At 39.7% G+C, this 14,173-nt stretch overlaps 1 protein-coding gene across 1 annotated transcript in view; it reads right to left on the reverse strand.

Moving 5' to 3' along the window:
* Positions 1 to 223: 223 nt before the first annotated feature.
* Positions 224 to 14,173, reverse strand: part of EML5 (EMAP like 5) — a 1,994,219-nt gene continuing 1,980,269 nt past the window's right edge. The window contains exon 42 of the mRNA XM_069208148.1: positions 224 to 7,176. Coding sequence (XP_069064249.1) covers positions 7,140 to 7,176 — 37 coding nt within the window. The 3' untranslated portion in view covers positions 224 to 7,139. The remainder of the gene's footprint in view (positions 7,177 to 14,173) is intronic.

Genomic DNA, 14,173 nt, shown 5'->3' on the forward strand with positions numbered 1-14,173 from the left:
AGATCTCCAGAGTAATTCAGATAGATTTTCGTGAGTACTTCAGGTAGATTCCTTGAGTATTCTTGGTAGATTTCCATAAAACTCTTAGGCCCGTATTTATACTTTTTTTAGCGCCGCATTTGCGCCACTTTTTTGACGCAAAACGGCGCAAACCTACAAAATACAATGGTATTTTGCAAGCTTGCGCCGTTTTTGCGTCAAAAAACGACGCAAATGCGGCGCAAAAAAAGTATAAATATGGGCCTTAGTAGATTCCGGTAGACTTACATGAAAGTTCTGTTTCATTTGTGAATCCCAGACAGGTCAGAAATGACAAATTGTGAGTGGTAACGATAGTCAATTTTCGACCCAATGTCAGCCTATAATTTAGAAGTTAGACACCTCATTACTAGCAAGTAATGAAAACATTACAGATGTTCCTTAAACTACACTAGTACTCACTCTGCCCATACAGCAGTCTAGTAATGTATTTTGTTGTATTGAAAGCATTCAAGAACATACACAATCACACGTTGATGAATATTATTTTGCTTTAATTGCATTAACTTTTTGAATTCAGCACCAGAAAAATAATAATTGAAGTCTTATCGTTTTGTCAACTAGGAACCATTTTTAGATCTTTCTTCAAGTTCGCAATGACTGTATGCTCAGAATGAAGATGCACAAACACAAATTTTCACTAAAGAAATCTGCTACAGTGGTGAGTTTAAGACGTTTTCTCATAGTTGTGATATTTTTTGAGTCCCTGGGGTTTCTGTTTACTACACCGGTATTTTCTACAGTTTTGTAGAATGGTAAATCTAAACATCAAATATGGTAAACTCGTGCACAAATACTTTGAACAGTTAATATTTGAGGCTTAAAGAGTCGGTCTTTAATTAACGCCTCTGGCTTGAACATCTTTGCTAAAACAGCATTTACGTATTTAAATTGGAAGTACTTTGAAGATCAATTATATATGGCGGTAACACATTTTATGGAAGGGGCATTCGGTTATGTGGTTTAAAAAGCGTATTGATAGTAACACAAGCGGACTCAATAAAAGAAGCAGGGCAAATCCATAAAGGTTTTTTTTTCTGTCTGGCACAAAACAGGCAAACGCCAGGGGAAAAGATGTAATGTTCACCTGTGTACATAACAGACATTTAAAAAAAAGTAGTAAATTGAAGTGCAACATACATATGTAAAAAAATCGATTGATGGAACTTGTGCATTTCATGCATACAATACTCGCATAGGTGCTAAGTTCTCAGTTTGTGTGACGTTTCCATGGTTTGAGCATGCTTGTGTGTGACCTTACCATACCTATGTGTGACACATCGAGGGGCTTTTCATAGCAAGTAGGCTCCAGCAGTGAGTTAGTCATGTAATGAGGTTTGTATCTGAAAGTATCCCCTACAGTGCAACATGACGCTTTAGAAATTGCACCGCGACCGCTAAAACACCCCTGAGTGCTTATGGATGATCACTAATGAAGCTCTTGAGTAAAATCATGAACATATTATGGTCACAGTCAGATAACAATTGGTGATAATAACAAACATCTAGGTGCTGCCTGCTGTGCGGCACATACACAAAAATGTGTGGGTTGCCTCACACTCGCTGCACCCTGCCATGCGATGAAGAATCCCTTGGTGTGTGCAGCATATCACATGCTGAAAGTTAAAGCTGGAAAGTCAGTTTAGGGCTGAGACTATGGGCAGAGCTGCTGCCTGAAGAGTGCAAAGTCAGGAACGGTCTATGTCATTCGCACCACAAATGAACCAGCCAGACTCTGTGCTGTAGACTAGAGGGTGGCAAGAAATGGAGCATGGGGAGAAAGGGTACACTGTGTCAGACTCCCCTCCAGAGACCATACAAAAAAATGACACTGACTTATTCCTTCAAATTTACTTGCTTGATCTGAATCTGAGAGCTGCAACGGGCCCAGCTTGCGCTTCGTTATTGCCTGTTTTCAAGCTCCCCGGCGTCCTGAGCGACCGTGAACTGGGCTGTTCTCTCTTTGTAACCTCAGGTTGTGTCTCAGCGCCTTCCTGTGCATTAGACCTGGCTATGCGTGACATTGGCAGTTTTGTGCAGTGATACAGACGCCTATGCTATAAAGTGTGATGCTAGGCAGGGATGTATACATAGGTAAATTTCAGCTGCGTTTAAAAATGAGTGTATCCAGAGAAATGTCTGAGGAGTGCCGAAGAACATCTATTTTCTCTGTGTATATTGATTTGACTTGTGGAATGGTGGTACTTTCATTTAGAAAAAGGCACAGGGCATTACACCCTTTGCGCATTCTTTTCTGGTTCTGGGAAGGGAGGATCCAACATGAGGCAACCCCTGCATACCCACTCTTCATGACATTCTTTGGAATCACCTACCTGATTAAAAGAAATACACCTCTAAACATACCCCCGGATTCTGAGCCATTTGTTCCATCTGAAAATGTCAGTGTGATGGTTCTTCAGGGATCATGTTGTAATTTTCTCGGCATCAGTCCCTTCCAGTTTTCGTTTAATGGCAATTTGAGCTACCTGGCTTACACTCTACCATCCTGCTGCTTGTTGGAAATTGATTATCTAACAACAGCAAGATATCGTGAAGTGCTTTATAAAACTTACAAATGGCAAGGACCACAAACATGCATCAGATTTGGACAGAGCATGCCACAGTCATAGGTACAAAAAGTGCACTGATGGCTACACGCACACATACACACCTTGCCCTTCTTCATAAGAACTTTAAATGCGGTTTTAGGCCACAGACGACCAAAGAGATCAATTTAGTTCTAACCGAATTCCTCTCTACACTGATACATTATATGCACAAATATAAACAGAAAATACAACTGCATAGATTTAGTAAGATTTTGCGCAAACCCCAGTGTGCTACACCTGAAGGCTTCTGTAATGGTAAACAATTCAATGCAATGCTTTGCTCCATGCTTGCTTCTTCACAAACACTTAGTAAAGAATGTTAAACTTCATAGAGAAGAAATGCGCCCGCAGTTTGTCTCCCCGTCTCTCACCCACTCTCTGCAGGACCGATACATTCAGAGAAAAGGCCACGGGATTATCTACTTGCATTCCAAATTTGGACACATTGAAAAAGGAAATACAACCCAATTCAGAAGAGACAAAGCAAGTTCTATCTGTAGTAGGCACACTGATCACAAGCCTTGTTGTAGAATGCAAGGTCTACTCTTGGGAAACATGATGAGCTCTGTTCCACATACCCATTCACATAAATAGTTTGTTGTTTTTGAAGTAGAAACCACCAGCAAAACATCTATATAAACAAACAAAAGAATACTGAAGGTATCCTATGTGATAGTAATGTTCTATGTGATAGATGTTTGTATTTATGCATGTGGTATTTTGATCGCAGAAACCTAGCTGAAAAAAAGCAGAGCGAGTGCTGTACGTCAAAGATACAGTCAGTGTGTGATTGGAAGATTAGCACATTACGAAGACCAAAAGAGAACTGTGTGTTGTGCCTTCTAGGTTTTATAGCAAGTATCAACGTGCCTCAGTCAGGAACCATGAAAGGACTTTCGGCACTCCAGGCAAAACATTTTGACTGCAGAAGTCCCCATACACTGGAGAAAAGTAAAACGTATGGTCTTTTATGGTATTTAGTGTCACCATTAGGTGGCACCCCAGAACCGCTTCCTTGGCCCCAGCCTTTGGTAACCATCTTGACTTTCACTAGTCTGCTCCCTTGTCCAAAATTATCAAAGCGTGTCTGTCATGCTGTTTACCCACAAGTAGAAACAGGGTGGCTCTTCACCAAATCAGATACTTGTGCGTTTATTTTTATGTTATAGTTCTAACTGGCAATTCCCCTGGCATATGGCAAAGACGACTGTAACCACACAAATAGGTCTATTTAGGCTGATAACCTGCTAAAATAGGCACCAAATGTATTTTAGAACTAGCTCAGGCATTTGCCCCATTGTTTTCCCTCATAGCAACTGATGAGCTAACCAGTGTGCAGACGCTAAAAGCGTAAGAAAATGTGTGATTACCGCATTAGCCTGTATGCTACACATGTAAAATTTGTGCTAATGCCTACAGGCCTGACACAAACTTTTTTTTAAATTTATCCAACAATTTACATCTAATCGCATTACAACTAAAATACCTAATAGGTATGCTTTAATAAGAAATGTGGTTTAACCTCACCAACCTTTTTTGCGGCATTTCCCCTTTGGATAGCTGATGGCATTACATGAAGTGATACGGTGTGGCGTTATGCAGGCCACAGTCCGTTTATTTAATTAAATAGACTGAAAACCTAAGCTATGTTATGCAGATTTGTAGCGCTCCCTGTCACCCTGGAGGGTACCCTGGTGCTGAGCAGGTGTAATTCCAGCCACACCTAGTCAGGGGCATAGCTTCAGAGGGAGCGTTTGGGGTGGATTACACCACCCCCTAATAAATGTATTTCCTGATAAGTAGTGTGGTGCAGGTGCTTTCAGTCAGGGCTTGGTGAGATGTTTGTAGGATTTCACCAGGAATATTTACATACAAAAACTCACACACTCTCTCCCTCTATTTTAAAAGTCCTCAAGAATGTTAGTTATTTTACACAATATTGTTTTCTCTTACTTAGTTCTCCTACCAGTCCACATTCTTCTCCCTTTCCGGTGCTCCTTAAGTCCCTCTTATGTGTGTAGTTTGTCATATAATGTATTTTAACATTATATGCCAGCGTGATTGTTGGAAAATCTGAAGCTACCACCCGCCCAATCTTCCTGCAAGCTACATACACCCCTGCCTAGAGTCTAGTGGGACTAATCGAAAAGTCAGGTCGTCAGCTTCTTGCGGACTTCAAGAAATGAGGACGAGGCTCTTATGAATATGAATCACGTCATTAAACAGTGATTGATAAACTACTGAAACAAGCAAACAATAGATTTTGTGCAATCTATTCATTGTGATTTGATTTGGCTGTAATGCTGCACACACTATTCACTATGTGTATACGTGTAAGGATTTTGTGGCAGAATGTGTTAACAAAAACTTTGTATTCGATTGAATGTAGCTATTCTGAAAACGTCTTTAAAATTTCTCCTCCCCCACTCTCCACTGCTTGCTCAGATGTCTTATCGCATTTGTCAAGGACTGTTCTTTCTATTTTGAAACTTTGAATTAGGTATAGCAGAACTCAGTGCGGGAGAGATGGGTTGAAAGTATGCTGCAAAATAGAACTTGCTATCTCCATTCGACTCCCTTTGTGCCTTTGCTTCTCACATACTCCAGCTTACATCTGGACTATGGGATGGGCCCCGCTGGTTTACCATAGCATTTAGTTTGAAGCAAGTGTAATGCATATTCCCTACCTTAAACCAATGAAAGAATGAGGCTTGATAAAGGGATGGCCGCATGTGGCTTCAGCAAAATACATTGCTTTTACGCAGCTCTGCGATTTGTGGTTGCAGACACAGCTTAATCAGTATTCTTGGGCTAAATCTAAAGGCATACGTTTAAATGATCCGTATTCAGAAGAGTTAAATCACAGTAGTTGGAAGCAGCAATTGTCAGCCCTAGCTACTTCTTAGTGATGTCCTTCTTCCGTTTGTTCAGCTACTTCATGCCACAACAGGCCTAGTCCTGCTATCCAGTGGGTGCCAGATCTTTTTGAGGAGATTTTGTCCAGCAAAGATCCAACAGGGATGAATCCATGCTAGGTTTTAAGGGTAACCACTGGCTGTTTAAATAGGTTAAAATTAAGTTCACTACATGTACCTTCGCCTTGCATGGACATCCTGAAAATCTTACATGGTTTTTTATTATATCATGACAGAAACTATACATTACTTTATTCTCCACGAAATCGAATGCAACCCCTCCATACACTACTTAGAATACCTGCTCCTAGGAACTTGTAGTCCTCGTGGAAGACCCAGCTAATCTTATTCCTTGTTCCTTGGCAACTTAATGTGTGCTGTTTACAAATATTCTGTCAACTGTGCAGTGATGGTGCCCCCTTTATCTCAGCATGCTCTCGCATACGGTTTGCTGAGAGAAAATGCCAAACAATAACTTGAAATAATTTTGTCCTTTGCATTTTCTACAGATGTTTGCTTGCATGATGGCTTTCGGAAAATAGTTGCTTACTGAAATTGCTGACAGTGTCACAGACAGATGAAGAGTTTAGTTACTTTGAAAAGCCATCACATTTAGTCAACACTGAGTTTAGGTCAGATTCTGCAAGCTTCCACCATACCCTACTACAATTCGTAATATAAGTGAGGAGGAACTGTTCTTTAGCAGTTGCACACAATTTCTTTTTTGGTTAGCATAGCACCTATCTCACTTGCTTTGCTACCCTACCTGTTCAATGACAAACATTCTCTTCAGAATTACAGTTATTGGAATGCTGAAATTGGCCCACCATTTGTTCATTTGAAGAAATTAAAGAAAAAAGAAACACATTATGGCAGCTTCTTAGAACATCACACACTGAGAACAAGGAGTTGGACTTTCGGCTGTGGGCAAGGCACGCGCACAGTGAACCCGGTGCCGGTTTCTGCTCACTAAAGTTCACATGTGAGTCACAGAGAATTAAGGACCGGGGAACGAGTTCATGCAATGTCTTTTCTGCATCCATTTGACATGGTTTGCAATGCAAGTCTCTCGATGGTGGGAATGCTGCACGTGTGTAGCAGGATCGCAGCTACCCTGCCATGGCTTTGGTAACACACTGCATTTGCTAATCTGCGTCATGAGCGTCCTCTGTTCTGCAGTTATTAGTAGCAACTCTGGGACCACTGAAGCAATGTTTCAAACGGAGGACATACTGCATGGGCTCACCGGGAAATTAGTTTTACAGTAGGCGTCAATGCACAACTATGTGTGCACCATCCCAGGTCTTTGACTGAATGTTTATCATCATTGAGGCCCGCAGTCTCTTGTATCCCAGTGTCAGCAGGGTCATCTAGCACTGGAATTTGTAGTTGCAACGGCGGGCAGCCTCGGCCCAACCAGCTGGTCACTTGATCGGGGCCTTGTTCCCTCTATCCTGGGTCAGCAGCAATTCTCGAGCCATGCTTGGGCACCATTGGGTTCGTCTCTTTGCAATGCTGGTCATGCCTGCCTTCACATGCACACTGCCTTTAGCTAGCTCAGTTCCTCACATCTCCATCAGTGAGGCATATGCACGCATTTCCAAACAAATAAACTGCAAAGTTACAAACAGAAAGAAAACAACACATTTAAACATTTTTTGGCATTTGCGCTTAACTAAAATCAGTGAAGATTTAGCATAACATGTAATAATTCTGCCGCAGAAAGGATTACTTATCAATGTTGAAAATTATTTTCAAATTATCCATCTAGTCGTGACAAATATGCTAGAAATGGATCGCTGTATGTGCAGAAGGCAATCACTCCAATACTCCATGCATCATTTTACGAGTGATTTGCAACAATTCACAAACAATTAAGCATTTCAACAACAATTAGGCATCCTGTAGCTCCGGTGAACATTATAAACTATTCGACCCTTTGCTTTTATAGGCTCTTAACAGCTTACTTATTGGTCATTTTCACCTCCATGACAGCCTTATGCGCTAGGCAAGAGAGTCTGTAATGCTGCCTTCTCACTATATGAAAATGAAAAGAAAATCGGAAGACCGGAGGGATTCATTATTCAGTTTCTCATGTGTGCAATTCATTACTGTGTCATCATGGAAGAACAGTAGGGCCATGCATTTCACATGTTGCTATTCAGAGCAAAGTGATATTATGGCATCAAGATATGTGTTAGTATCCCTATGTCCCTGTCCCAGTCATTACTTATGAGGTGTCTGTCACCTCACGACAAAACCAAAACTGGAGGATCCTAGAATGCTAGCCCCACCCACCCACCACAACCTTCCTGGGTGCTATAAAGGGCAATTGCACTTCAGACTCCTGCAGTTTTGCATTCCTATTTCCGGTGATGAAGAATGCAGGAAGTCTCTGCTGGACTTAAGACTTTGTAGTGAGGCTACGTTACTCCCTTGCAGGGTCTGGGTGTGATGAGCAAGTTATTTACCTTTGGTAACGGATTATCTGGTTGAGACAGGATCTAGCCACAGATTCCTTACTTTATAATCTTCCCCAGGCGCGAGACTGGATCTGGAAACTTTTTCCATAGTATGTCTGCGCGTTGCACGACTCCCTATCGATGTAGTCCACCGGATGTGATGTCAGCGGAGTCCATATAACTCCCTTGCTGATGTCAATTTCTTCTGTGACTATTTCCTTCGCTCAAAAAGTGGCGCCAAACATAGAAACTGCCTATTGAAACAGTGTGCTTTGAACAAAAGACACTAATGTCAAATAATCACCAAATTCTTAATACTAGGTGTTTATTTCCATAATGAAATCTTCTGAGACAAAAGAGGAACTCAGTTTGCAGAGCAAGGAGGATGGGAGGGTCGTTAAGGAATCTGCAGCTAAATCCTTTCTCTACCAGATAATGTGTTACTGAAGGTAAGTAACTTGTTCATCTGATAGATATATCTAGCAGCAGATTCCTTAATTTAGAATCAGATACCAAAGCATAGTAACCCGGAGGAGGGACTGAAAACCGAGAACTTCAAAAAAGTCAATAAGTGTCAAAGATTCAGTCTTGAACAAGAGAAAAAAGACAGGACAATCATAATAATTAAGGAGAATAATCATATACTTTACATCAAAAACTGTGGAAGTAACCACAGGTAAATAAAACCATAAAACAGGAGAGCATGGAAATAAGCTCATCCATGTTAGTATGTCAATTGTCAGAAGCCATGTTGGTATGTCAACATTGTTAGTTTTTTATCCAGAAGAAAACTGGCAGAGTACAGGAGAAATAGACTATGAACTTGTAATAATACCTAGGAGGAAGAACAGCACAGTTAGAAAAATAACTGTGTAAAAGACCACAGTAAAAAAAAGTAATAAAAATAGCATCACCCATGATCGATACCATTAAATGTATGTTTTTGGAACAAAACTGGTCTAGAATATTGCAAAAAGACCGGCATTCTTAAGAATGTAGGTAGGTTATCCCTAACATAATTCACGACGCACGACTCCTGGCAGGAACCACTGATAAGGAGTCATAAACATTCAAAAACATGAAATAAAGACAATCCATGTTAATGTGACCAATCATTGTTAGAGGCCAGCTAACAAAATTGAATATTAAGCTACTCGATCTCTTAATGGGATGTGAACCCATGCTCATCATAAGGACAAAGAAAACATGGGTAAGAAACGCTACCCATGATCGTAGGATAGTATTGCCAAATGAGCTAGTGAAGATAAATCTCTTTGTTCTTAAATGTAGACTGAAACTGCATGTTCTACCCTGTTGGAACACAGAGCAGCATAACATTTCATTGTGCAGAACCTCTTACCATTTAAAGGTATATCTTAACAAGACCTACATTACAAAACATATATAAAATGGAAAACATACAAGTGCCCTCGTTAAAATGATGTTGAAGACAACTATAGTAACCATTTGGCATATAAATATACTCTTCCCAAGGAAACGTAGTAGATATAATAAACATTTTCAAAAAAAATTCTATATATATTTCCACTGACATAGGAGTGAAACAAACAAATGCCTATGTAGTACCAATGATATATATATTTCCCTTAAATTATTTATTTATTTTTAACAACTGAATAAAACAGAAAGTCTGTAAAAGGGGCCTTGGTAGAGTAGTAGAAACCAAGGTCCGTATATAACTTGTCTGCAGATGAACTAGGAAGGTATCAATGATGAAAAAACAGAAAATTTACAAGATTCTGAAATAAAAATCTGTCCGATTTTGATTATTCCTTCCCCTGACAGCACTTCTACAAGTGTGAACCCAACTTACAACAAGTAGTCATGTGAAGACGAAAACAGTTGTACCTATATAAGGTATCAATAATTAAACTCATGAAACATAAGAGATATAAATATCTTCATAGAGAAGAAGTAGTACCCCTGAAAAGAAGGACGCCTTGAATGCAAGTGCAAAAGCACAGAACAGCTCCTAAAGAGTCCATATATTAATTAGTCTACGCAAAAGACTGAACAAAATCTACAAATCTCTATGAAGACCCATTGTAAACTGACATGTCAGGAAAAGAAATAATAGTGTTCAATGAACATATCGAAACAGTAGAAAAGTCTACACCAAAGTGTAGAAAATACGTAAACTGTATTGAATATCCAATATGAACTCTTTAAGAACAAAACAAGGAAAGTCTTAAAGTCCTCAATAAGATTCTTTCTGACTCATAAAGTATCCAATCTACCAAAATTAGAAGAACTGATATTACCATATCATAATTCAAAGAAAATGTACACCTCAATAAGTGTAGATCAATTGCTAACTTATTTGACTGTACAATAAGGACTTAAAAACAAACACCCTTAGTGTTTGTTGTAGAATCCTTATAACATGGCTTAGAAGACGTTCTTCTAAGTCCTGTTGCTTCAGAGCAATGTGTTAATCAAGAGAGACAACACTGTTAGTCTCCTACATAAACCATCAGGGGAGTACTCGCTCAAAAAGTTTCATTTTGGTGGCAGTCCAAATTATTACTTGGGCAGTGAAGAACGTTTTGAATCTTTCAGCTCCCCACATCAAAGGGGCGACAATCTGATAGTGGACTTGCTGAGCAGGAAGTGTCCATCAAAGGATCTCACACAATCCAGAATGACTTTTTAGAGAAATTCCAAATAGTTTGGAGTACCTTATATGGATCTATTTGAAACAAGGAATAATTATCTCCTTTAAATGTTCTGTTGCATGTTTCTTTAGATGGAAGCCTGGATGGTTGGTTTTGCTAATGATGAAATGGCCCAAATGTTTTTCCTCCTTTCTCATTGATACAGAAGGTTCTCTCAAAATCGATGATGAGGAGAGAAAACTGTTATTAATGGTCTCCTATTAGCCACAGAGATCAGTTTTGGCTGTTGAAATCCCTTACACTTCTTCCTCCTTGGATTCTTATAGAATCTCTAACCCCTCTTAAACCTTCTGCTACGCCCCTCTCTCCCAAACTCACACTATCGATTTGGAAGTAGATGCAGCAGAGATATGGCTCTACTTTGTCGTCACAATATTGATCGGAACATGACCATTCTTTCATTTAAATACATTAATGTCTAACAGTTGAAGTGTAAAGTGATGCACTGAAAGCCCATATTGATGTGCACTCACTATAGAATAGAGATTCTAAAGTAATGTGGTACAGCCCTAAAACTTTGTTTAATAACTTGTTTTGATTTTATCTGTTACTTTATCATGTTAATGAATAGTTTTCACTAAGACAATGATACATTTCTCAAGGCAAATACTGAATGCCATATCCCAAGGAATGGCTAATGTAGTTCTATGCTACACCTACTGATATGATTTTACATGTTATTTTTTCCATCACAATCTACTGTAACATTAGTCCTGATTAAGATTTAATAATGACAAAATAATTTCTCATGAATTAAATGTGCCATTTAACTCTATTTGCTTAGTTTAGCCATAGTGATTTGCTGGGCCTCTGACTTGGCAGAAAACGTGAGAAAGCTGTTGTTCTTTTGCTAACGTGTCATTTCTTTCAGACCATCTTCCCATTAAATTTTAGTTTGGAAATAGATGTCCCATTGTTTTACATATGGAGGGCCTGAGAAAGTAATCTTGGATCCGGAACATGGAGAAACTATGGACCCAAATTATATACAATTGTTTCAAACCCGTACAGGAGAGGAAGATGGATGCCTTTCCCACGTTGGTTATGAGAATCTTTCTGTATGTTGCAGATGGTCAGCATGTGATAGGCTTTGATTGGATAATGGAAATCCTTCGACCTCCTTAGCAAGAACACTTCAAGAAATCAGAACTTTCATTAGACTTTAATTTACTGTTCCCAGTTGGATTATGAACACTCTTTGATTTGCATTCTCCCGGACACTCCTGTCAGTCCCATCTTTGCTTCGCTTGAGCACTGTTCCTTGCTTGGCTGGAGCACTTGCCCTTTCCCATGAACACTCTTGTCCCTTTTTCCTTTACTGCTGACCAGAGACTTTGCTGAGACCTTTGCCCTTTGTCACTACTGCTCATAACTGCTGCCTGGACTTTATGGATTCTAAGCGGTACAGACCTCAATGCCCCTTCTTGGTCACCCATCTTTAAATGCTTATATATTAGACTTCGGAAATTTCTGACCCATTGAGAAGGTTCTTGACATATCTTCTAAATGCTGACATTTCCTGTTTTTGCCACCCTTACTTAGTCTCCAATTAGCCCAGATGTCATTTTTTACAAGTTCTTTTTATCCTATTTTTCCTTTTTCCTTTTATTCTCAAATCTGTTAGCCCGCCACATGTCAGTGACTTGTCCCGTAGGAATTTTCCCATTGCTTAACTAACTTTGATGCAAATGATTTGCTTCCATGTTGAGGGGAGCTGGTTGACGTGTATTCAATGGCGATCAGATCCTCTTACTATTATTTTGTGTTGCTTGCATTGAATGTTTAGTTTGCTTATCGTTGATTAAGCTTCGATTCTTCCAATGCCTTGAACACCCCATGGTGGTCCTGTACCCTTATAGCTTATTTCTGAGAATTGTTTATATCAATCTGTGTTTTAGCTTGTAATAAAACCCTTTACATTTATTTTGGAAATGATTGTAGATTTGTGAATGCCACTATCTATTTCCTCCACCTGGGTGAAAAGGTTGTTGACCACGTTTAAGCATCTACCACAGTGTAAAATGCTGGATCAAATTTTGAGAAGCCCAATCTTTTATCAAAGTGTCTTTCTCCTTCTTTGGTGAGGCTATTCAGGGCTTTAAGAGGCCTTCCACATTAAAGTCTTATTTTAAAAAATGGAAGTTCTTTGATACACTGTTCTTCTCACAATGTTTATGCTTCATCAAATTAATTTTCAGCTGTTCCACATCCACTTTGATAAGTTTGATCTCAATGTAGCTCTTTCTATCTTGAGGTCTGCCTTAGGGGCATTTTCTGAACCTACTTCAGAGGGGGATTCTCTGATATTTAGACTGTTCAAGAGCTTTGCATTGATTAGACCTTTTACATCTGCTCTCTTTCCTGCATGGCATCTTCATTCACTAATAAGGGCTGTGCAGGTTCATCCTTTTGAACCCTTGTGTAGCGTTGATCGAATATTTTTATATTTCACTATCTCTTATTGAGAGCATTGGATTTTTAAAGAGCTCTTTTAATTGATGTTGACCAGTTCAACACTACTGAAAGACTGATTACTTTGTGATGTCTGGTCATTCTGGAAAGGGTGACAATTAGGAATTTGAGTAGATGGATTAAGTCAACAATTCTGCTTGCAGAACAGGTTAATTTCCAGTTCAGGGAAGATCCACAAGAGGGGTGGCTGCTTCCTGGGCAGAATTGCAGAGGGAATTCAGCCATGAGGTTCGAAGGGTGGTTACGTGGTTGTCAGAACATATCTTTGTTAGACATTATCATCTAAATACTGCATCATACTTAAAATTGCATCTGGGGACAGAGGGCCCTAAGTGCTGCATTGTGATCATTTGAAATTTGTACTTGGTTTTGGCCTCTTTATATGCATTACACTTGGCATGTCACAGTTATGATTCCTTAGTTTATTTAGCTTCTTTGTTGTATTGGTGAAAAAGATTTGAGCTTAGGTATTCCTCATTAGTAATGACAAGGACCAGGACAAGTGATGTAGGGTAATGCCCCAGTAATCTTCATTTTCCTTAATCCATCTCGTCCTTATCCTGATCATTATATCCCTCCCTCCCATCCTCCTTTGTCTTTTGATAGGGCTTAGATATACAGGGGAGGAGCCTGGAGGGCCAGCCCTCTTTGTGGCACTCAGGATAAGTGGGGTTATCATTCTAGAATCCTCCAACTTTGTTTCTGTCGTGAGGCAACAGCCACCTCATTATTAATGACTGCGACAAGAATGAGATTGACTAAACATAATTAACATTACTGGTAAGTAACCGGGGCATTACCGCTTCACTGCATAGAAAACTGTGTCTGTTAGTGTAAGGAAATCGCTCCCTGTTGCAGTTACCCCCCACTTTTTGCCTGATACTGATGCTGACTTGACTGAGAAGTGTGCTGGGACCCTGCTAACTAGGCCCCAGCACCAGTGTTCTTTCACCTAAAATGTACCATTGTCTCAACAATTG

This window comes from Pleurodeles waltl, chromosome 9 (assembly GCF_031143425.1).
Source record: "Pleurodeles waltl isolate 20211129_DDA chromosome 9, aPleWal1.hap1.20221129, whole genome shotgun sequence".
In the NCBI taxonomy this organism is placed as follows: Eukaryota; Metazoa; Chordata; class Amphibia; order Caudata; family Salamandridae; genus Pleurodeles; species Pleurodeles waltl.